We start from the raw sequence: 26,771 nt of genomic DNA on the forward strand, positions 1-26,771 counted from the left end.
ACACCGCAAGACCGTTTTGGATCTCCGCGTCCTAAGGGACGCCTAGTACTGCCTTGTATATACACCGCAATCTGTTAGACTATAAGATCCGCATTATATATACCGCGCATTGTCATAATAGAATAAATTAGCCACATTAAGATCTCCACCAGTGTCGCGCCGACTCTACCCTTACATACGGTCTTCAGACTACAATAGCGCGCTAGTCCTTATAAGGATAAGGTAGTCAGGCAGTTGGAATTACATTGAAGGCCACGCGACACTCCGTAGTATTTAAGATCTATTCTGTTCGTTTTAGTATAACAATAGTTACTTGCACGCGAACACCGATCGCAGGAACACGTCCGCATGAGCCGCACTCGCTTCTCGAGCTCCACGCGCACCAGCCAACGCACAGAACCACTATCGCAAACTTCTGCATGTACCGCTCTCACATATTGCATTATAAATAATATAGCTTTCGTGAACTTCTGTACGCACTGTTCCCATATTGTACATATACTATTTCAGTGTTAAATATCTTTAATATCTTTAATAATATTTGAATAAACGTATTGTTTAACCGATTGCACCGAGGAAAAGTGAGTTGGAGTTTTCCCTTTCTCTTAAATCTTGGTACCGGCGAGCCTTGGTCCGTGGCGCCGGGAAAAGTGAACCATTACACAAGTTTTATCAACTTGAAATATCGTGTGCGACGTCTACCTTTCCATTTTCGATGTTGCGATATGGCCAACTTTTGATTGCGTATTTAGCATTATGATTAACTAACAATATGATATATATGTTAATCTCTTATGCACAAGTCGATAGAACTCGTATAACATGCAAAATATTTACATTATATCATACTTTGTTGTGTTCATTTCAAAGAGCGCTACAACTTTTATCATATCAAAATATCTACATTATTATAAAAAAATTATGCATACTACTTCATTAACATAGACAGCATTTAGAAGCAGCCACTATGCTCACAACAGAGTTCAGTTTAAACTATTTAATATATATATATATATATATATATATATATATATATATATATATATATTTGTTACGATCTATCCCTTTTATTTTAAAAGATAAGAGGGGATAGCCATTTTTGGTGGGATACCCTATATGTAATGATTCTCTATATTTAATAATTACATCTAAAAAAAAAAAAATGGGAAAAGAAGGGGAAGAAAAGAAGAAAAGTAAACAGAAGAGAACAATAGGGAAATGAAACATAAGGGAATAGAAAAAAGAGATTCTAACCTCATTTTCCAGACGAATCTTTTTTGCTATTGTCTCATGAAGGTTCTCGCGTAGAATGTCTAGCTTCTTATTTAATTCAGTTAGCATCTGTCGCCTCTCACTTAAGAATATAAGAGTGTTCTCGTAATCGTGTTCGGCGGCAGCAAGTTTGATTTTTTTTGGTGCAACTACTTTTGCCACTTCATCATACAACACCATCGCGCGTACCCATTTGCATAGACCCTCGGCAGCTTGAGAAGCACGCGCCACGACTTTTGGCTCAAAATTCTTGTTCGTCATATATGTTCTTTTGATTTCCTGATGCATTATGATAAAGCGTTAATTGTCAAATTCTCGACTCTTTTATGCTTACTGGCTCATTTTGTACTTTTTAATTAATTTCTAATTCAATATAACTTTTATAATATTCCGTTAATTATGTCTTTTTAATAAAATATCTACTTTATAACTATTACTACTAATGTTTGCACTTTACGTATAGGTATATATATATATATATATATATATATATATATATATATATATATATATATATATATATACGTATATACAGTATGTCCTATTTTAATATCTCACCCCAAATCACTTTTTTATTTTTGATTGTAGAAAAGAATGTTTCAGAGAAAAGTTGAATGATTTCGAGGCGGTCACATGATAAAAATATGGATTTGACCTGGAGTGATTTTTTCAAAGTGAGATCAATATGATTGATGTTTTCTTAAATAGAACCCCCCATTTTTATTGCATATTCTTGTAGTTTATGTCGAGAGCTTTTCAAAACACTATAATAAAGTATTTTTTTATTGAGTACTTTTTGAGTTATTTTATATCTTAATCTGACTTATTTTGATATAAAAAATAAAATATCTCGTAAAATATTTAGTTTTCGATAATCTTACCGTAATATTTTTATGTACAGAATAATGAGACAAATCAAATAGTGCAGTGCTCGGATTTAGTTGCACATTTCGGCCCGATTCCGTGGCTCACGCCTATTGCCCCCCACTCACCGCTCGTACGTTAGCGATGAGTCGCCAGATATGCGTAACTAAGGGGCGCAACGCTTTGTCTCAGGAGCGTCAGTATATAAGAATGCCTAAATATAATAATAAGACAATACTTTTCTATAATTAAAAGTTTTTCTTCAATATTTTATATCAATGAAATATAAAATATTGAAGAAAAATTTTTAGAATTTTGATAATTTTCACGGTGCATTTAATAAAATATTGTCTTATTTATTATATTTGGACATTCTTACATATGAACACTCCTGAGACAAAGCATCGCGGTCCTTAGTTACGCGTATCTGGCGACTCGTCGCTAACGTACGAGCGGTGAATGGGGGGCAATAGGCGTGAGTTATGGAATCGGGCCGAAATGTGCAATTACATTCGAGCACTGAATTAGTGTAAAAAAAATTATTGTTTTTAAGAAAAAGTATGTAATTATTTACCATGTATTTGTTTTTTCTTTACACTAATTGATTTGTCTCATTATTCTATACATAAAAGTATTACGGTAAGATTATCAAAAACTAAATATTTTACAAGTATTTTATTCTTTATATTAAAATCAGACTAAAATATAAAATAACTCAAAAATACTCAATAAAAAAATACTTTATTATAGTGTTTTGAAAAACTCTCGAGATAAGCTACAAGAATATGCAATAAAAAGTAGACAATTCTATTTAAAAAATTGAAAGTGACCTTTACGTGATCTTCAAGCAACTATATAAAGTCAAATTAATGATACTTTTAATGATCATATGTCCCCCTCTAAACCATACAATTTTTGTCTGAAACATTTTTGCTGAAAATGCTTCGTTGAGGAATTATCGAGGTTTTTTAAAATGGGACACCCTGTGTATCAAATTAAATGATTCAAACTGAACTCTATTGTGAGTATAATAGTTGTTTTCGAAAGCTATCTATGTTAACAAACGGAGAGGTAATGCGTAATTTTTTTATAATAGTGTGAATATTTCGATATGATAAAAGTTATAGCAAGCATTATGCTCACAATAGAGTCCAGTTTGAACCATTTAATTTGATATACATTTGTTATACATTTGATATACATTTGTTTATCTTTTTTAGTTTAAAAGCCAAAAGGGAGTGGCCGCTTTGGTGGAACACTCTGTATATGTATGTACAGAGTGTCCCATTTTGATGTCTCACCTCAAGTAACTTTCTTATTTTTGATTGTAGAAAAAAATGTTTCAGACAAAAGTTGTATGGTTTCGAAGAAAACATAAGATGATGCTATTACTTTGTTTTACTTTGAATAGTTGCTTGAAGCTCACGTGAAGGTCATTTTCAATTTCTTAAATGGAACTACTTACTTTTCATTACATATTCTTCTAGCTTACATTGAGACTTTTCCAAAGTCTTTATAATCAAGTAGCTTTTAGTTAAGTACTTTTTAAGTTATAAGGCAAGATCAAAAACATAATTCGGCCGGTCAAACCAAGATCAAAAGCACGATCCGGCCGGTCAAGGCAAGATTAAAAGCACTGCGCGGAAAAAGAAAATTATTTGAATTAAGTAAACGCCCTAAATAAATATTCAATTTATGATCTAAGAAAATTTTGTTGGGATAAAGAAAAATTTTCCTTATTCTAACGCATGTTACATAGGACTTGCAGGGCTTTTACACTTACTTTATTCTTGGCAGCGCATACGCACATTAAAGAGCATCGATATTTTCTTGGCGAATGTAATATTTTGAGCATTTATACGAAATTTTTTAGCAGTAATTATGGCTGATTATCCGCCAAATAAGATAGTCGACATGATTCGTATTTTGGGTGAGGAAATAATTACAGTGCAGCGAAAAGGCTGAAGATGTTCTAACTAGACGTAACTAAACGTCATCCGTGCAGAAAGACAATAAGAAAACTCAGGGAAAGGGCACAGCAGGACAGTTTAAAAAGGATACGACAAAAATGGGGGCCAAATGCGAAAAATTCATTGGTTGTTTCGGGGGCCGCTGTATTGAATTCCTAAATTTCCACCAGACGAGAAAAAATATGGTATATCAAAATTGACAGCAAATCCTATACTTAAAATAAATAGATTCTACCCCTACCATCCATCTAACTCAGCAATTAGAACAGAGGGATTTTGAACGACGCTTGCAATTTTGTAACTGGCCCTTGAATCAGATTCAAAGAAACTCATATTTTATCGCAAAGATGCTTTATTCTGATGAAGCCACGTTCGGTAATAAAGGGGCCTTAATAGATATAATCATTATTATTCTGATCAAAATCCTCATTAGCAAAGAAGCCAAGAATTTCAAAAACAATGGTTTATTAACGTTTAGGCAGGTATTCTTGGAAATGACATCATAGATCCATACTTTTTTTAACACAATCTAAACGCACAAAACTATTTAGCATTTCTTCAGAATGATCTACTTAACCTTTTGAGACGTGTCAATAATGACTTTTGTTCAACCGAATGTGGTTTCAGCAGGATCGAGCACCAGCTCACAGGTCCCAAAACATTACAAATTATTTAAATAATAGATTTAAATATAGATGGATTGGAATGGGTAGTCGGATTCATGAATGGCCACCAAGATTACCTGACATAAACCCTCTCGATTTTTACTTTTGGGGATACGTAAAACAAAAAGTTTATGCGGAAGAGCCTACAACAGTGGAAAACATGAAGGAGCGTATTCGAGAGGCATGTACGAACACAAATGCAAATGTCTTTCAAAAATTGCGGGATGATTTTTGCCATAAGTTGGATATTTGTGTCCAAATAAATGGCAATCTTTACGAACACCTACAATAATTGTACATGACCCGTTCTTACCTTGACCGGCCGGATCGTGCTTTTGATCAAATGGCACCCGTTTGATCACGTTAGTATTGATCACAATCCCAATTGACCACATTGAGATTGACCACGTTGCGATTGACCACGTTGATACTGACCACGGCCCGATTGACCATTGTCCTGATTGACCACAGTCCCAATAGATCACGTTGTTATTTACCACGGTTCCGATTGACGACGGTCCCGATTGACTACGGTTCAAATTAACCACGGACCCGATTGACCACGTTGCAATTAACCACGGTCCCGATTGATCACATTGATATTGACCACGGTCCCAGTTGACCACGTTCATATTGACGTTATTATTGGCCAAGTTAATATTGACCACGTTAATATTGACTACGGTCTCAATTAATCACGTTTATATTGACAACGGTCCCGATTGAAAAACCATGTAACACACACATATGCGGGAGGGGGGATGCAAAGGGGGCCTTCGGCCCCCTTCCCGCGTCTCCTCTGCCAGTCAGGCACAATGGATCTCGCTTTACAACTTGCAAAGTACATGCCCCAGTAACAACATATATTAATCCTTAATCAATCGGGATCGTCATCAATATGACTGTAATCAATCGGGATTGTGGTCAATATCAACATGGTCAATCGAGACTATGGTCAATCGGGACTGTGGTCAATGTAAACGTGGTCAACATCAACGTGATCAATCTCAACGTGGTCGATCGGGACCGTGGTTAATATCAACGTGGTCAAACGGGACGCTCCCCTTTTGATCGGCCGGATCGTGCTTTTGATCTTGCCTTGACCGGCTGGATCGTGTTTTTGATCTTGCTTTGACCGACTGGATCGTGCTTTTGATCTTGCCTTATAACTTAAAAAGCACTTAACGAAAAGTACTTAATTATAGAGTTTTGGAAAGCTCTCAATGTAAGCTAGAAGAATATGTACTGTAAAGTAGGTAGCTCCATTTAAGAAATTGAAGATGACCTTTAAGTAACCTTCAAGCAACTATTCAAGGTCAAACTAATGACATCATCTTATGTCTTTTTCCATATAACCATATAACTTTTATCTGAACTCTTTCTTTTCTACAATCAAAAATAAAAAAGTAATTTGAAGTGAGACATTAAAATGGGACCAGTCGTACAACCACTTTTAAAATAAAAATAAATGGCTTTCATCAAAAATCGCGAACATTTTTTAAGTAAACCGAGTATGCTCTATCGAATGGTGATATTTTCAACTTTTAATTCCGACCGGAAATACGTCATCCGGATCGAAAGTTGAATTTTTTTAGGGGAACATAGTACTTTTTATTATAAATTCTAATTGTACGTGAAAAAATAAGAAACATTTGTATCAAAAATTTTTTCTGAAAGTGGTTCTGTCAATCCTAAAATTGACCTTGAAGATAACTGTGATGAAATTATGAACTTACCTTCAAGGTCCATTTTAAGGTCGACAGAGGCACTTTCAGAAAAAACATTTTATACAAAAGTTTCTTATTTTTTCACGTACAATTCGAATCTGTAATAAAAAGTGTTATGTGTGTATATCTTTATTGACTCCCCAATGGAGTTGCAATTTTATACTCTTACACTTTACAAATTTCCAAATATATTTCATTTTCTTACATTTCCGCTCTTACAACTAACGCTCCTACACCTAACCTAACGCTTTACACAACGCTTTACTACATCGCTTTCCTTTTCTCTCTCTCTTGCTCTTCCCCTTTGTTCTCTTTTTGTCTCCTTCCTATTCCCTTCCTTTTTATCCTTCTTTCCTTCTCTGTCATTCCTCCTTCTCTTCCATAAAGAGGTATATGGTGGGATGAGATCCGAGCGGAATCGAACCTGGGACGTGGCACTTGTCAGCCCGCGACTCAACGCTCTAAGCCACTCATCGCCCCTAATAAAAAATACTACGTTTCTCTAAAAAAAATCGACTTCCGATCCGGAAATGTATTTCCGATCGGAATCAAAAATTGAAAATATCACCATTCAATAGAGCATACCCGATTTACTTTAAAAATGTTCGCGATTTTTAATAAAAACCATTTATTTTCATTTTAAAAGGGGTATACGTGTGGTCTGGGACGCTCTTTATATCTGAAATTAAATTTAATAGCAAACATATTATAGATTCAAAATTAAAAATTGGATTTTTGAATTTTATCAGAAACATGCAAAATTTACAAAAGATTTTTATCGTACGTATCGCAACGTATGTTACCACTAATTATCTCAAGTATATTTTATTGTACAAATTCTTGCAGGATCACTTGGAACAATATTTCTCGTGCACTAGATCTATGGGCGGATTTAATAATAATCCAACATCCAATCAATTTTCAGCAGCATATAAAAAATTATTGCACCATAATGAAGTAAAATCATCTACTGCTTAGAATTAGAACATGTTAATATATTAATTGTATCTTCAATACACAAAAATAAAGAAAAAATTGACGAAGAAGAATCGACTTCTAATATCGATGATATCAATATCAATGAGATTCTATTGCAATATGTTGATACAACAGTTAATCATGCCATAACATACATATCTAGATTTGTCGAAAAAATTGTACTTAAAAATTTGCAGTATGAAGAGCATAAGCATTTTTTTACAATTATCAAGGGAGGACTCTTCTTTTATTGCAAATCAAGAGGGTTTCTAACATTTCCTAGCTAAGACACATATAAAATTATATGCACAGTAAAAAAAATGTATGTTAATAGAATTAATAATGCTTTACGTAAACAACATGTTTTGGCTCACTTAATTGTCCAAACTATAAGAAATCTTGACGTATCTAAATTTTTGTTCAATTTGAAGAACATATAAAAACGTGCGAAATTATGGAGAATCACATTTACTTTTTAATCAAATTAATTATTGAAGTATTTTTAAAAATTAAATTTCATTATTATTGTAAAACAGTTACTTTGGACTTATATTCATCGTTTATAAGAAAAATGCTCACAAAAACAATTCATTTTAAAGATCAATAAAACAAAAATAAAAATTTATATGTCAAATTTCCTTTTCTTTCCTTATTTACATATATTTGTTTTCAAAATTTTTTTTTTATTTTTGCATATTCGTATTTAACGCTTTTATGTACATGTTCATATTTATTGCCTATATAAAAATATGAAAATTTAAACATAAACATATAATACAGCGTTTATGGATATAATGACTATTTGAATTTCGCGCGTTTTTGGATACTGGAATGTTGGAACATGTTGGCTCGCCGTCTTGCTATAGTTTATGCAGGTTGCTGACAGTCCATACTTATATAGTCAAAGGCCAGGTCAGCCTGACAAGAGCCGACGGATTTCAGTCGGATAGCTAGGTAGGCTGGCAGTGTAAACCGCCGAAGAACTGCAGGCAGCGTAGATGAACGCGGTTCTCTGTGGTACGGATGTGGAAGAGAACGCCTTTCTACACCTCCAAGGGAAAAACGGGGATCTTTAAAAGATGTCACGAGTAGAGTGCGGAAACGCGCATGGCCGCGCGTTGGCCGTTGCACCGAGAATAAAGCGTTAAGTACATTTCGGACCAAAGCCAGGCACACTAGAAGTGAGAACTCTGAAAGAGAGGGGTTTCCCTCAAGTGGATATTCCCCGAACTTATGTTCGGAGCGAGTCCCATATAACCCCGTCTAATCATAGACGGGATATACGTAAATGCTTTTCCCCTTCCCTCGCATAGGCAGAAAAAAACTGGTGTCCGGAGTCATTCGCACAACACGTCCTGTGCAAGTAGAGCAGGTAAAACTAAGGAGAAAAGCCCTTTTTTTTTTGCGATTTTTGCAATAATTATCGAGAAATTAATTAAAAAGGATCGGCCAATTCGTGTGAGTATAAGCGCACGACGAAAAAGGCCGACCCTGACTAAAAGTTTATGGTCGTTAAGTGCGCAATGATTGTTGCAAGTTTTGGAAAAAGCGTTCTACAAATGACAACGTACGAGCGATACATAACGATGGATTCGCGTATCCTAGCCACACATCAATAGATTGTCCCTTTTTATTGCGCGCTTATATTTCCGCGAATTGATCAATTTTTTAAAATTAATTTCTCAATAATTATAAGGTGTACAACTTTGCTTCCGCCGTTTTCCTATAGATGGCTTTAGCGGTAAGTAGTGGTCGAAATAAATAGATCATAGACGTCATGCAATAAACTTGGGTATCTGTCAACAAAACCCCATAGAAACATTAGTCGATTTGTGTCTGCATCATGAAGTTATTCTCGATTGAAAATGTCAGTTTACGAGCCAAATTCTCGTCATTTGCGGGAGGTTTTAATTTTCTGCTTCAATATGAAGAAATCTGCGGTTGAGGCTCATCGAATGCTCTCAAATACTTATGGTGAAGCCACTATTAGTGAAAGAACGTGTCGTGAGTGGTTTCAACGCTTCAAGAACGGTGATTTTCACGTCGAAGACCGGCATAGCGGTGGAAGAGAAAAGGTTTTCGAAGATGTAGAATTGGAGGCATTACTTAATGAAGACTCGAGTCAAAGTCAAAAAGAATTGGCACGATCATTGGGAGTGGACAATACTTTGGATCATAAATGTATAACCAGTTTTTTACAATAAAGCCTCTAATTTCGGAAAAAAACGGCGGAAGCAAAGTTGTATACCTAATATTAAAAAAATCACAAAATTGTAAAAGACTTTTCTCGGTTTCACCTACTCTACCTGCACATGACGGGTGGTGCGATTGATCCTGCATCTATACAGGATGGGGCATTTATATTGAGACATCTAAATATCTAAAAAACAAAGCAAGATAGAAAAAAATGTTTTAGACAAAAGTTATTCGGTTCTAAGGGGGTCATAAGATGGTGCTATTAGTTTGACCTTGGGTGGAGGCACTTCGAAAATTTCAATGTTAATCTTGTTTTTCTAAATGGAAACACCCCAATTTTTTTACATAAATCGATTCCTTGCAATATTGTGCATAAAAAGTTGTAGAAGTATGATGGACAAAAGTTTAATAGTTTACGAGATATTTTATACTTTATTTTATTACTTTACTTCGATAATTTTACATAAACTATGAAATATCTCATAAAATTATTTATTTTGCAATAATGTTACCTTAATATTTTAAGCTTAAAAAATGAGAGACATCAATTGATGTAAAGAAACTAAAACAAAATTGACGATGAAATCTCCGAAGCCTAAACTTCCACCCAAAGTTAAACTAATCGCACCATCTTATGACCCTCTTAGAACCAAACAACTTTTGTCTGAAACATTTCTTTTTATTTTGCTTTATTTTTTAGATATTTAGATGTCTCAATATAAATGCCCCATCTTGTATACAGGATGGTCTGGGATACCCTGTATATACCTATAGGGTGACACGCATTGAGCGCTCACTAAATATATAGTGTTATTCCTTATTAAAAATTGAGTCGAAAAGTGTTGAATCTTTTTTTTATAACGCTTAATAAAACAGTTATTATTAAGTAAAGTCTGGTCAATCAACTCCGACCTTTAATTAGGCGCACGTCGGTGAGCCACACGTCTGGTATTGTGCGTGAACGTTCCATCGCTACAATGACGCAATGGCGTTTTTCCTTCGCGCATGCCGCTAACATGCAATATTTTTACGCATCGTATTAATAGAAATAATTTCCTTTTGTATTAAAAATCATTCATATAATATATAAGACAACTGAAAAAAATACTTTATTATAATGTTTTAAAAAGATTTCAAAGACTACGAAAATATGCAATAAAAAATAGGGGTTTTCATTTAAAAAAATTATAATTGATTTTGAAATAACCTTCGAAACTGTCATCTACAAACATTCCTATAACATCAACTTTTGTCTCCCTTGAAATACTGCAACATTTATTTGAAACATTTTTCTCTAGGAACAATATTTTTAGAGATAAAAATTCGGCACGCTTTATTTTCCACCGTATAAAAATACTGCAAAAAAATTATTTCTATTATTATGAGATCCGTAAGATTATTCTATGCTAATGGTGAAGCGGTTATGCACACTATCAGACGCATGGCTCATTGTGCCCAGTTAAAGGTCGGCACTGATTAGTCAGACTTTACTCATAACTCCTTTATTAAGCGTTATAAAAAAATGGTTCAGGAATCTTTTCGACTCAGTTTTTGGTAAGGAATAACGCTATGTACTTAGTGGGCGGTCGATGCGTGTCATCCTGTATATGTGTAAGTGTGCGTGTGCATGCGCGAGTGTATATGTGTATGTATATGTATGTGTGTGTGTGTGTGCGTCTGCCTTAGATTTATAATATGTTATAAAGTAATCAGTTACATAATAAGAAACATACATGTATATTATTGTATATGCACTGCTGAATGTCAGGAATAAAAGCACTTCTCTGATATATCAGAGATATATATCACTATACTTTAAATGTTATATTTATGATATATAATCGTGTCATTAAATAACAGATATACAGGGTGATTCAAAACAACCTTTTGTCCTTACAATGTCATATACTTGACACTATTTTAAGACGATTTTTCCTTTGCCAAAATTTTTTCCGAGGCTTAGTTTTTAAATTATAAGCCAAAATAGTTAACGAATTACGTGCCGCATACGCGAGGCAGGCAGGGGCGGCGCAACTCACCGTCCGATGCTGGTGATTACGTGAGGTGCTCGCTGCGATCAACTGTTTGCTACATGTGATGGAGTGTACGAGAGAGAACGTATACGCGTATACACACACATACACATTTTCTTTTTCTCTCTCTTTTTTACATCCATCGCGTGTAGCAAACAGCTGATCGCACACACACACTCTCTTTCTCTCTCTCTCCATCTTTCTCTTTTACACCCATCGCGTGTAGCAAACAGCTGATCGCACACACGCACTCTCTCTCTCTCTCACTGATTACTACCGATTAATTATTAAAATAACTCGAAGAAAGAAACGCGTTATTCGATGCGGAGACTGCGCGACGACAAGAAGCAAGTTATGTCGGTACTAGCGTTGCCAGCTGGCGGCTGCCGAACGACTAATGTATCACATTACGCGCGATAGTTTCGAAAACATGAAACTATAAAATATGAAAATATAATAACGTATAATAACATCGTTTTTTTTAATAAATTCAGTTTATCGATAAAGTGCGTGGATTAATTTGTAAAGGTTCGATAAGTGGTACAATTTGTGAGTGAAAAAAGTTTGCTAGTTACTTGTTGTATCATACGGAAATATTACTTATTGAGTTGTATGAGGGCAACGAATCTCTACATACAAGGTAAGAGTCAGTGAGTGAGTGAGAGAGACAGAGAGAGAGAGAGAGAGAGAGAGAGAGTGTATATACGCGGATACGTTCTCTCTCACACATACACCACATCGCATGTAGCAAATAGTTGAACGCAGCGAGCGCCTTACGTAATCACCAGCATGGGACGATGAGTTGCGTCGCTCCTGCCTGCCTCGCGTACGCGGCCCGTAATTCGTTAACTATTTTGGCTTATAATTTAAAAACTAAGCCTCGGAAAAAATTTTGGCAAAGGAAAAATCGAATCTTAGAATTGAGTCAAGTATATGACATTATAAGGAGAGAAAGTTGTTTTGAATCACCCTGTATATTATATTTATGATATACAGAGTGGCCCCGAAAGGTTCTAGTTAGACTTTGAGATCTTATATGAAATTTAATTCTGAACAAAAATTTCCTATAAACATAGGTCGAAAAATGCTTTCTTAAGAAGTTATCGCACAAAAACCTCAGATATCGTGTTTATCTTATACATTTTTCCAAATATCATGGAGAATGTGAGTCTTTTAACAAAAAGTACCAAAAAAAAAGTTGTAGAAAATTAAATTATCTTTCAAATGAGATCAAAATGATTGTTGTACATTCTATAGATTTTGATATAACCAAATTTCAAACATACAAAAAGTTTTTTTTCTTATTGTTAGATCGATTAAAGTTGAACCGGGAGGAAATCCGTAAAGCAATTAGATCAGTCATTACTCGATGCCAAAAGTGTATTGGAGCTAGGTGGCGGGGCATTTTGAGAACAGTTAGTTTTTTCACATCCTTATTCATTTTCTACTATTACGTGCTAATTAATTTTAAAAAATATATTTTATTTTCATAAAAAAAAAAGATTTTTATTTTTTATCATTTTTTCAAGAAATTTATTAAGTTTCGTTTTCTTTTTATTTTATTTTCACCTTTTGTTCTTCCTTTGTATCAGAGCTTTTTGAGCGATAACTTCTTAATGAAGCATTTTTCGACCCATGTTTATAAAAAATTTTTTGTTCAGAATTAAATTTTCTATAAAATCTCAAAGTCTGGAACGTTCGGGGTCACCCTGTATAATCGTGCCATATTACATAACAGATACATTTCATAAGTTTTAAAACTTTTAATTTAAGTTTAAATTGTAGGTTTTAAGTTAAGTGTTAGATTTTAAGATAGATTAAAGTATTAGTTATAAAATTTTAAGGAATCCACTCGACGGTGCGTCACTTTATCGTAGTGAGAGGGCCCGGCCCTGAAGCTCCTTTACGGAGTGAAAGAGTCGCTAACAGCGCACCAACCCGAGGAGCTCATCTCATTAAAAAAGGCGAGCAGAACGAGCTCATCAGGCGTGGCGGACGAAACAACAGGAATGACCTTTGACCGATCGGATATGTCAGATCGGCATAGAGGGAAGTATTGTCCCAGCCCCCCCCCCTCTAAATCGTCATTACATAATGGACTACCAGCTAAATCGTCGGCGAGTTTAGTTCGGGAACCTGCAATCGCCAGGACAAGGAGGACGCGGCCAGCAGCGCTGCAATGGACACTTCATCACTACCACAAAGTGATATGCAGCCGGTTATGTTGGTGCATTACCAACGTGTATCACGGAGGCAGGCGCATTCACAAAGTAGGAGTACTACAAGTAAAGTATTTCTCCAAGTTTGTGAGGCGATATTACATCGCCAAGAAAAAGTGACCGGCGGAGGGCAGATTCAAGACATCGTTTTGGGATGTTATCTCTTCACCGCCGCCACCGCGAAAAAGAAGAGGCTGACAAGGCAGGATTCCTTTTCTGGACAGTCGTTCCTTCTCTGATGCAGGGTACAATGGCTTTTCCAAAGCAGGAAGAGCTTTTGGAGCAGGTGAGAAATCTCTATAATTATGAACTTGAAAGATGCTCTCAGGGGCGTTGGGAAGATTGATGGTCTGGAATTGAGAAGATGGTCTTAGTCTCCTTTAACTTGAATGGTACTTTTAAAAAAGGTATGCGCTTGGCGACGGTTCAAGTCAAGGCCTATGTCGCTGAGCTTACGGGGAAGATAGCCATTTCATTAGCGGCTTCGGATCCACAGTTAGGCCTGCTAAAGTCTGCAAATGAAGCGCCTTGCCTCCTGTAAGGAGAAAATCAAGATGTTTTGGAGGGAGGTGGAGTCATTGCGAACGGGCCAAATTCCGCATCCCGCATGGCGTGATTCCACTGGATGAAATAAACCCCCCGGCGAAAGTCCCTTGGACACGAGAGTCTTCTCGTCACGAGAATATAGTGAGAGTTGGAAGGGTGGAGCCGGCAGTGGACTCGCCCACGCGTATCAGAAGGATGCTGGACAGTGCTCTCCATCTCTCGGCTTCGCTTCGTTTGGAGAGGGCCGAGATGAACGTGGAAAATGAGAATGATTGTGAGAGGGCAGAAAGGGAAAGATTGTTTTAATCCTCTCTAGGTGAGAAAACTCCATGTCGAAAAGACTGAAGTAGATTGATGATGAGCAGCGCCTCCGAAGAGCCCTAGAAAAATCCAAGGGCAAAGTACAGGCTGCCAAGAAAGCCACCGCAGCATTTCAAAGATGAGGGCAGAGGGAGAGGCTGCGGCTGCCCCTGCGTCCCCCTCTCGGATCGCAAAGAAAGTGGCACTCAGACAGCGCGCAGAGAAATGTACAGCAAAGAAAGGAGACAAGGGTAAGGTTGCGCCCCCTCTCCCCTGTTTCTCCTGCCAGGCCTATTCAAGTTCCACCGCCTTTTGCCCCGTCCTCCGCGCGAGTGGGGATATCGTGGTCGGAGGTTGGCAAGAAGGAGATAGGCAGGAAAATACGGAGACGTTCAACCAGAGAGAAATCCACTCTTCCGCTCCGCGACGAGGTGGCCTGGAAATAGGAGGACGAAGAAGGAGCAGCGTCTCTCAAGCTCGCAGTGAAGAAAAAGGTGAAGAAAAAGGAAAAAAAAGCGCGTGTACCACGCCTTCCCGGGACGGCGGCTGTGCTGCTGTCTGCCCTAGAGGGGGCCAGTTATATACTGCGAGGAACATGATAACCAAGGTGAGGAAGAAATCGCACTACGTAAGGCCCCGAACGGAGGGCGGTTGGTTGAGATTCTCAGACTGACAATCACACACACACACACACACACACACACACTATTTCCATTGCCAGGAAGAACGCGGAAGGACCTCAACGCCCAACGACTGCCGCGCTGGCCGATCGATTGGCGGACAGTCATAGGGGGCTTTTTGGGGATAGAGAGGTGAAGATTACCCGGCTCTCAAAGTGCGCGGAGATACGCCTTCGGGAGCTGGATGATGTTATTTTTCGCGAGGTGATATCGGCTATTGGTGTACTAGGGGGGGTGCGAGGGGGAAATTCAAGTCGGAGAAATTCAAAAGACCTGTTCAGGCATGGGCATCATCTAGGTGAATTGTCCGCAATTGTTAGAAAAGCAGTTGCAACATGAAAGATATGGGTGAGATGGATGCTGGTAACGGTGGAATTACTCAATGCCAGCTCCATTCAATATTCCGCTGTCTAGAGTTTGATCACACTAGGCAATGATGCATGGAAACGATCGACAAATCTGGGTTATGCTACCGGTGTGGCAGCCCATATTATTGAGCCGCGCGGTGGACGGCTGATCCGAGGTGCGCGCTTTGCGCGGACTTTGGCAGGCCGGCCGGGCACTGACTGGAAGCCAAGGAGTGCGCCCCTCCCCAGTCAAAGGGAAGGAGAGGTGGTGCTTCCCTGGTAGAGAACCTCGGAGACTAGACATATCAAGGGCATCAGCTTTCGCCGCAGGATGAGAAGGGGGAAGGGATGATGGAGATATCATAGGAAGTACCTATATCATCATCTCTCCCAAAGAAACGGGAGATACGTCGCCGTAGGCGTGATGAGTGATAATCCACGGGCGGGAGATGGCTCCATTGTCATGGACAACTGAAGCTGGAGTCACCCCCTGTGTTCACGAGGCAATTTGCTTCGAGGAGGAAGGGGAGGTTAGTGGGTGCAAGTCCCACATAATCTATAGACCGGACATGCAAAAGCATTTTTCTCCTCAGATTAGCATTTGAATATTTTGATTGGTTTAGATCAGTTATAAGCGATATATGGCTTTGTTTTCTATTTTGTTATAGTTCTTAAGATACGCCAGTGTGTACTCCGTGGCGGTGTGCGGTGTTGCACGCGAATTGTAGCGCAGGGAGATATTCGTTCCATTCGCGATAGTCGCGCTCGACGTATTGCGCCACCATTGTTTTTACAGTCCGGTTTGTGCGCTCTACGGGGTTACAATGCGGGGCTCAGGCTGACGCGGTACGGTGTTTAATATTGAAGGTTTTAAGTCTGGCGGTAAGCGGCGCGGATTTGAATTGTGTCCCGTTGTCTGATATTATGATATCAGGGCGGCCGCGGCGCAGAATTACACGCCCTGTAATCTTGCGTGTTATGGCTTTCGCTGTGACCTGGCGTAATGACGTCAGTTTGACCCATTTTGTAAATCGATTCTGTATGACCAACAGCTACATGTGGCCGCAACATAATCGTGGAAATAAGACCATTAGATCGACCGTGATATGTTCCCATGGCAGCGGAACGTTGGTTGCATGCAGGTTCCCGGCCGGTACCTACTGTAGCGGTTTATGCGCTAGGCATTTTTGACAGTGTCGCACGTCCGGTAATTTCACAGAACATCTCGTGTTAGTAAAATTTCTTGGCGATGCGGGCAATGATCTTCGCTACTCCCCCGTGTCCGGAAGCATCGTGATATTGTCGGAGAATTGTCGTACGTTGTTCTCGCGACACACACATCTCCCACTGTTCGTCGGTGGACGTTTCTTTGAAATTCAGGATATGGAAGATGTGGCGGTAAAGTCCTGCGATCGTGATACGGTTATCCGGCGCGCGATGGGGTCGCGTTAGATTTCGTTCAGTAAGCGGTTGTACCAGCAGCAGCAGATTGTCTGAACTGCCCTTACTTCCGATTTTCGCGAGAGCGCTTAAGCTACGCAGTTTAGTGCTCCGCGATGATACTTGATGTCGTAATTGAATTGCTGGACCTCGAATAACCATCGGGCGAGTCATCCGGTCGAAGTTTCGAGTCTTCTCAGCCAGCGTAGGGACTGATGGTCCGTGATCACGGTGAAAGCGTAGCCCTCCAGTTAATTTCGCATTTTCCGTACGCCCTAGACGACCAAGAGGCATTCCAGCTCCGATGCGCTATAGTTCTTTTTGGCGGCGGTTAAAGTGCGGACGAGCGAAGATGGACGCAGTGGTTAACACGTGTTTTAAATATTAGAATGCCATGATTTCCTTGATTCTCCATGCCCAGCGGCCGTTTTTCTTTGTTAAATGCGTGAGCAGTGCGGTCAGCGTCGAGAAGTTCTTGATAAACCCCCGATACTACGATGCCATCTCGAGGAACTGTCAGACTTGTTTCATAAAACGCGGTTCCGCCCAGTTCGCGATCGCGCTGACCTTTTCGGGATCAGTGTGGATTTCAGCACTATACGACATGTCCCAGATATTTTAGATTGTCGACATAAAACTGGTACTTGTCTCGGTTCAATCGGAGGCGGGCCTCGCGGAGACGACGGAATACTTCATCGTGCAAGTCTAAGTGTTCGTCGAATGTGCGGCTGATTACGATGATATCGTCTAGATACGAATACGTTCGGCTCCAGCGCAGGGCCGATGACGGTATCAAGCAGACATTGAAACGTGGCCGGGGCGGAGTGCAGCCCGAAGGACATGACCCGGGACTGCATTAGACCTTTTCCCAGTATGGTGAAGGCCGTGATGGATCGGCTCTCTGGCGCAGATGGTACTTGTCAGTACCCACTTTTTAGGTCGAGCGTGATATAGGACACCTTGTAGTTTGTCTAAGGTGGCGATGATTGGGAGTGGTGCACTTGGACACAGTATAATTGGACACGGTGCAAATGGACACGTTACAAATGGACACGAGATTTTGCACACGGTTCAATTGGACACAGTGCATTTGGACACAGTAATTTTGGATACAGTAGCTTTTGGACACATAAGAAAATACGCATCGTTTACTTGGACACCGCTCACTTGGACACCGTTCGTTTGGGCACCGTTATTTGCCCACCGTTCGTTTGGACACCGTTCATTTGCCCATCGTTCGTTTGGACACCGTTCATTTGCCCACTGTTCGTTTGGACACCGTTCATTTGCCCACCGTTCGTTTGGACACCGTTCATTTGCCCACCGTTCGTTTGGACACCGTTCGTTTGGACACCAAAATTTGATTTAAGTTATACGACGTAATCCACACCAAATTTTTGTTTTAAATAAGAAATAGGTTTGGGTTAGGTTATATCTTCCGGAAGTGGAGCCCCCCCGCAGGGGGGGCGGAACCCACTGTATCCATGCATGACATCCAAATATGCGAAAGGCTAAACAAAGTGTTAAAAGCAATGTAAAATTAATGACATCAGTATCAGAGATATATAAGTATGAATATATTTTATTTTGACAGATATTATAACCTTCAAATGTATCTCCTTTTCACGATTTCATATTTTACATAGATTTACCAGTATAAAGTGTTATAAGAATACTGATTATATTTTCCCAAAATGATTTTTATTTCTCTCCATCTGTTACATATTCAAACAAACAGTGCGCATGTTTCTGTGTACAAATGAACGGTGTCCAAACGAACGGTGGGCAAATGAACGGTGTCCAAACGAACGGTGGACAAATGAACGGTGTCCAAACGAACAGTGGGCAAATGAACGGTGTCCAAACGAACGGTGGGCAAATGAACGGTGTCCAAACGAACGATGGGCAAATAACGATGTCCAAACGAACGGTGTCCAAATGAACGGTGCGCGTCTTTCTGTGTCCAAACGAACGGTGTCCAAATGAACAATGTCCAAGTGAGCGGTGTCCAAGTAAACGATGCGTATTTTCTTACGTGTCCAGAAGCTACTGTATCCAAAATTACTGTGTCCAAATGCACTGTGTCCAATTGAACCGTGTGCACAATCTCGTATCCATTTGTAACGTGTCCATTTGCACCGTGTCCAATTGTACTGTGTCCAAGTGAAGGCCACTCTGAAGCCCCCCCTGTTGGGGAGAGGTGGAACATACTGCCTCTATACATATACTTTTTAATGCGAAGTAAGGTGCTACATAGGTTTACAACTTTTCACACGAAGCGAGGTTCAACGCAAACCTATGTGTCTAATTTTCTGATAGTGGAGCCGCTCTCTAGGGGCGGGGGGGGCGAAACCCATTGTGATCACGCATACATTTTGCCATCCACACAACATATGTAGGGTGGACCTAGCTTCGCGATGAGGACTGCGTCCGGTCGGTGTCCAATTGCAACAATATGTGTCCGATCGGAATTGTTCAATTGTGCCTGTGTCCGATCGGGACTGTGTTCGATCGAGCCTGTGTCCGATTGGGTCTGTGTCCTATTGGAAAATATTGTCGTATCCGATCGGTAATGTGCGCAATCGAGACTCACTCGAATATCTTCGAATCTAGAAAAGTTACGAAAAATTTTTTCCTACAAAAGTTTTATAGTTTCGAAGAGGCCATCGATGGTGGTAACAGTTCGTCGTAGTGGCGGCGTTTCGGAGATCTCAAGGTCAACTCCACTTTGTCAAATAGAACTCCCTATTTTAATTCATTCTTATTATTTACCTCGAGAGCTTTGTAAAACACTATATTAAAGTATTTTTTCATTAAGTACTTTTTGAGTTATTTTAGTCTGACATATTTTGATATAAAAATTAAAATATCTCATAAAATATTTAGTTTCCGATAATTTTACCATAAAACTTTTATGTACATAATAATGAGACAAATCAATTAGTATAAAAAAATAATTGTGTTTAAGAAAAAGTATGTAATTATTTACAATATTTTTTTTTTAAACAATTATTTGTTTTTTCTTTACACTAATTGATTTGTCTCATTATTCTATACATAAAAGTATTACGGTAAGATTATCGAAAACTAAATATTTTACGAGATATTTTAATTTTTATATCAAAATATTAGAATTATCAAAATATCATTTTTATATCAAAATATTAGAATTATCAAAATATCATTTTTATATCAAAATATCAGATTAAGATATAAAATAACACTCAAAAAGTATTTAATGAAAAAATACTTTATTATAATTGTAACGATGCACCCCAGCGTTACCCTCCATCGTTACCGGCCGCCGATTCGCTGGAAGTGCGCCGTCCGACAAACACCAGTCGGGCAAAAAAAGCGGATGCGCTGAGCGTCCATTTTTAAACGATAGACAAAACGCGTAAACATCTAACTGCCGTTAAGCGCGCGTAATCGTCAAAAGTCGGTGACGCACTCGGGTATCGATCGACCGATACCGAAAACACTCGAGTTGCGCGCGCCGGTTCTATGACAAAAATACCGGTAAAACAATAGACGAATTACGCAGACGCGCGCACCGAAAAACCGTATAAATAAAGCGCGTTTTCATCTATCGAGTCCAGCTCTTCCGATCCGCCAGAGTCAGTAGGACGCCTAGAGAATATCCTAAATCCTCACAAAGCTCCTACGAGAGAGAAAACGGGGTTGGGGGTACCCAGCCTCCGCCGAGAGTTTGCGGCATCTCGCACGAGCAGTCCTGTCAAATACTTATTAGAGGCAAACGGGATCGGGCGTATTCGACCCCGCCGAGCGTTCTCGACACCTCGCAGATTTCCGACCATCTGCGTGAACCGGTAACATTCACGTGAAGAGAAGTTCTCCGCCACGGACAGGCGTACCCGTCAACCGCCATGCTCCTGAATCCGAGCAAATCCATATCGCGATTCCGCTAAACCGACAATAATAAAATCCGCGCGCATTACGAGACTCACAGTCGAATGCCATCGACACACCAAACTCGCCATCGGTACGGAGTGATAAGTTCCGCGCTGAGAGATGACCCGCATCCCTACTGTGACACCGACCGACGCGCAGGGATCAATACCTCCATCCCTACGCGTTAAGGGATCGCCCACCGTAGTTACCGAAATTACCGCCTGCACAATCCTCGGCCCGATAGCTAGCGGCGCCTGTCAAATCCGCGCCGCGCGATTTATAATCGATAATTCGAATCTCGAAGACGGCAGGAAAGTAACTGCGCTGCATTATATGCAGTATCCCGCACTCGAATTAACCACGCGCCACCCGTGTACATTTACCACGCAGTATACATTCACGCACCGACATAATTGTATAATACAGGCACACCCGCTCGCATTTCACGCACATACACGCACCTACGTATAGTTTATATTTCGGCGATCTCACACATATTTCATACATACAAGCGCGCCCATTCATATCTCGTACAGTCACCCACTCATTGTACATCACACATACGCTTTCTAATACAATAAATCTCTTCGTTACAACTACACAACTGTACGTTCGTATCTCGATACCCCTTTTACGAATCCAGGATCCCGACCGAGCTGTCCTAGTCCGTCGAAAGCGGAACATTACATAGTATTTTGAAATGTTCTCAAGGTAAGCTAGAAGAATATGCAATGAAAAATAGGGGGTTCTATTTGAAAAAGTGGAGTTGACCTTAAGATCTCCGAAGCGCCGTCACCCCGATGGACTGTATTGCCACCATTCGATGGCCCCTTTAAAACTATAAAATTTTTGTATGAAAAATTTTTTATAATTGTTCTAGACTCGAAGATATTCGAGGTGGCAAGAGTTACTGGTCCACGCTGTATACGAAATATTACTATGTAAAACTTTAAACACATTTTTTTTGAAATAACCTTTTTGAAATTGGCGTGCAGTATAACTTCCCCAATTTTTATTTGATTGATTTAAAATTTTGAGAAGATCTTTGTAAATCAATTATCTAAAGAAATATGTAGGGGTTTTGAAAAATAACGAAAATTGTTTTTTACGGCTATTTTTATAGCAAATTTTTTTGTTGAAAAATGACACTTTTTCAAACTTTCACCATTTTCATAAAAACTGATATTTCGTAAAATCCCTATATATTTCTTTAGTAAATATTATATAGAAAATAAAAATTTTTTGTTTTTTGTTCTAGGTCCAACTGTGACAGAGAAATTTTGCACGTCGATTTGACTCTCGCCAAAGAATCGTCTACAAAGATCCGCTATAATGACATCTTTTTATTCGAAAAATATAAATAAAAATTCAATTTGTGTATTTTAAAATATGTACAATAGAACAAATACCTTTTTACAGATTTTCAATTGCTATTACCATTTTCCCCCCAAAAATTCTCAAAAATAGACTTCTTTTTCGTGTTTCAAAGTGATGATAGTATTTTATTTTGTAAAACGATTGTTGTTGTAAATGCAAAACAGTTATTCTTTGAAATGCTTAGGAGAGATTAGGAAATAAAAAATTTAAGTAATATATGAACAGGGTTGGGTGAAATGCTTTCTGAATTGCATTTAAAATGTTAAATGTAAAATACTTTAAAAAATGTATTTAAAATGCAAAATATGAAACAGGTTTTTCCAATCCATTTTAAATATAAATTGGGTAAATAGATATTTTAAATAATTTTCAAATACAAAATGATTTTCTTAGTAAATGCAATTTATTTGGGTATTCATACATTTTATAGTTTTATTTGATAAGCACGCTGTTTAATTTAAGCAACAATTGTTTTTCAAAGATTTCATCGTACATGCTTCGACGATTAGATCGCATAATCATACTCTCATACGAAAATAAGCGTTCTACTAGCGCAGACAATGGGAGCGCAGTATTATATTTTATAAAAACTTCTTTAATCGTAGGAAATGCATTAAGCGAGTCCAAATGTGTACCTTCATTTTGCAAATACTGCAAGCATTGCAGTTCAATCGTATTTTTAACGGAGGTGTTTGCAACACTTTCATCCAGAGATGATCCCCCTTCAAAAGTAGAAAAGCTTTTACTGCGTGTGGCTTCGGATACATTCATTGAATCATTTCGAGTTTTTGACATATGGATTAATAAAGATTCAGCTTCGTTAACAAGCAATTCTTTGAACAATTTCTTCAACTTTTCTTTCTTTTGGTACCCAACGTAACTTAAAGAACAGATGGCTAACAGCTGCTAAAATAGCATCGTTTATTTGGTAGGAAAAATCAAAGTAATTACTGAATTTTTTACTTAAATCCTCTAATAGCACGATTACTAATTTCGCACTGTATTTTAAATGCCGGAGTTGTAGTTTTTGTAATTTCTTTTGCGTATGCAGCAGAACTGGTAAAAGTTCGCCATCAAAACAATTTTTTTCGCCTTGTAGCTTATTTAAAGCTTCCGTGATTGGTTTGACGCATTCAATGTATTCTGCTAAGAATTCCAAGTCACTGTCCTTGAATTTTGGCAATTCAAGTGCATCACAAACAGTACCAAGGAATTGTTTGACTGTAATAAGATCATTTAAGCAATCGAAAGTTAAGTTCCAACGAGTGACACAAGGTGATGATAAGGCCTTTCCTGTAATAGCGACATATGTCTCAACAGCTTTAGAAGATCGAGATGTTAAATTCCATATGGCAGAGCATGGGACCAAGTATAGCTTCCTTCATTGTTTCCAAATACGGACTGTTAATGCAGTTTTGATGTCCACCATGGCTAACAGATTTAATGTATAACTCACACAGCGCTAATGTACAAGTAGAAATATTTCGGACATGGAACCGGATTCACTCGCAATTCTCTTGATCTCAGTTATGCCTTGTATAACGAAATCATCATCTGAATCATCATTGTTGTTGTTATCCAAATAGATTGTTTGATTGTTCTGACTGAACGTTGAAAACCTTTCACCATGTTTGACGCATTGTCCATTGTTACTTTCACAATTTTTTTTGCATCAAGTTTAAATTCACAATGTATATCATGAATCATTTCACCAATCTTGTTGTAAGAGTGCTTACCCTTAAATCTGCGACAAGCCGAAGCCTCACTTTCCCTCTGAAAACTTGCGTTTATCTGTAAAAGAAACAAACATTTAAACAAAATATTAACGAAACAAAGATATTAACTAATTAATAAAAACTCGTTACACAAAAAAATTTTTCCTTATTCTTCTCTGTATCTAATCCACAAAGTCATATATAATTATACAAAATGATAAATATAATTTCTGATAATATTTTATCTTCAGTAAAAATTTGAATACAACAGATCGAAGTATTACCGAATAATTGCCGGTACAACAAATTTCATAAAACTTCATGAAAGAACCAATTCTCCTAACATAACAAATCAAACGTAGCTTTCAGTTTGCATTATGCATTATTATAGATAAAGATAATAGATATAAATCTTACCCAGTGAGCAGTTATACCAAGGAAACTCCTTTTTGAGGACGACCAAATATCAGCTGTAGTATATACGTACTTACTTCGTTCCAAAGTTTCTGTCAGATGTTGTAGCATGGTTATGTACTTGGTATTCACCTTTGACTGTAACATCTTTTTTGTCATTATGATAACAGAATTTGTCAGCTTATTGACACCTGAGAAATTAATTCATCAACAATATTAATAAAAATAATAATAAATATAACCCAACAACAATATAAATTAGATTAATTCATTACTGAAAAATGAACATGTGAAAAAAATTAATGAATACAGATTGTATAAATGAATATAAATAATTGGGTTGTAACGGCAGGGCCGTTACTACGGCGAAATATATATATGTACATACCATAACATATCTGCCTCGCTTACTCTACCCTATTCTACCTATCCCGCTCGCACAACCACCGCGCACGCTCTCTCGCTCACACGCATGCCACACGCACCATCCCGCTCACACTAGGCGCGCTATCTCGCCGGGCATACGCTCTCGCTCTCGACTCGCCGTATCTCGCTCACGGTCCCCACGCGGAATCGACCCCACTCTTGGGCCGACAGTATAGTGGGAGGCCCCGGCCGGGTATATAAGCCCGGCCGGCCGAGGCATCGGGACCAGATCCTATCCCGACATCCAGCTCCCGACACCGACCTGACCAGTACTTACTACCTCCTCGGGCTAAGGTTTCTCTTAGCCCTGTCGGGTTTCGCCGGCTCCTGTCACCGCTCCTCGGGCTAAGGTTTCTCTTAGCCCTGTCGGGTTTCGCCGGCTCCTGTCACCGCTCCTCGGGCTAAGGTTTCTCTTAGCCCTGCCGGGTTTCGCCGGTTTCCGTTGCCAAGGCCGGACCCGACGTGACACTCGGGCCTGTCGGCAATACCCACCTACCTAGCCTAACCGTAGTAATAAGCCACCTGTAGATATCGCGTCGTAGCCTTAAGACCGTTAGTCATAAGTCCGCTAGTTCTAACCGCGTCGTAGTAAAAGCCTGTTAATAATAAGTCCGCTAGAAATAAGCCTGCTAGACCTAAGAGCCTGCTAGTTATAACCGCGCCGTAATCTTAAGTTCGTCTGTAAATAAAGCCGCACCATCGCGATTAAGCCGCGTTTTCTTGCCGCGTACCGCTTTGCGTTTCTCGCCGCGTACCGCCTTGCGTTTCTCGTCGCGTACCGCTTTGCACACCCGCACCTGACACCAGCTTTCTGCCGACCGCACGCTGACCAACATCGCCTGGCCCTGCACGCTACTTTGTACATATCTTTATTTAAATAAACTATCTTTTCTACGTCTATTGTGTTTCGTAAGCTTGAGTCTCCCCTCCTCTCGAACCCGGACACCGACGAGCCGATCCGAGCGTCGAGCGAGGTGACCGCGTTACAGGGTTAAGCGCTATATTACCACATATAAGGTTTTTAAACGTCTGATGTTCTACGATATCCATTGGAGACATTGTCTCCACAACGAAGGAAGTGATGAGATCATCTGCAACTTGTTGACTATTTCGAGAAAATGCGCTGCACACGTTCAAAGAAAACTGCCGCTGCTTCTTCTCCATTGTAGTTATAGTAATGCCAGGTACTCCAATTTGTACATTATTATTATGATAAGGCTTTTTTCGTGGATTCTTGGACTGCTTATTTTTATATTCTTTATATTCCTGTATGGAGTGACCTTTCGTCTGCATATAAAGAAAAAATCATATTTTTACCATATTTCTACTTTTAATACACCCGCAGATTAATATATACTTTGTATTAGATTAACTTAACAACTTATTGACCTATAACCTAGACTTATATACGATATACATATATATATATATATATATATATATATATATATATATATGGGTGTGTGAATAAGTTCTCGCCGTTTTTTGTGGAAATAAATCCTTTATTTAAAAAAAGTAATAAAAAAGCAAGTCAATTAAAGTATTGCCCATCGCTAGCCACTACTTTTTTCCATCTTTCTGGCAGCATTTGAATTCCACGTCGAGAAAACGACACGTCTTTAGAGGCTATCCACGAATCGACCCATTTTTTGGTATCTTCATAAGAAATGAAGTGCTGCTCAGCCAGGCC

General features: G+C 38.8%; 1 protein-coding gene across 1 annotated transcript in view; it reads right to left on the reverse strand.

Moving 5' to 3' along the window:
• The window catches only part of Dhc62b (Dynein heavy chain at 62B), a 962,114-nt gene that overhangs the window by 302,392 nt on the left and 632,951 nt on the right, over positions 1–26,771 (reverse strand). Inside the window, exon 27 of the mRNA XM_070302893.1 lies at positions 1,255–1,551. Coding sequence (XP_070158994.1) covers positions 1,255–1,551 — 297 coding nt within the window. The remainder of the gene's footprint in view (positions 1–1,254; positions 1,552–26,771) is intronic.

The sequence above is a fragment of the Polyergus mexicanus genome, unplaced genomic scaffold, assembly GCF_030449975.1.
Source record: "Polyergus mexicanus isolate NDT 795.1 unplaced genomic scaffold, iyPolMexi1.0 SCAF_10, whole genome shotgun sequence".
Classification (NCBI taxonomy): domain Eukaryota; kingdom Metazoa; phylum Arthropoda; class Insecta; order Hymenoptera; family Formicidae; genus Polyergus; species Polyergus mexicanus.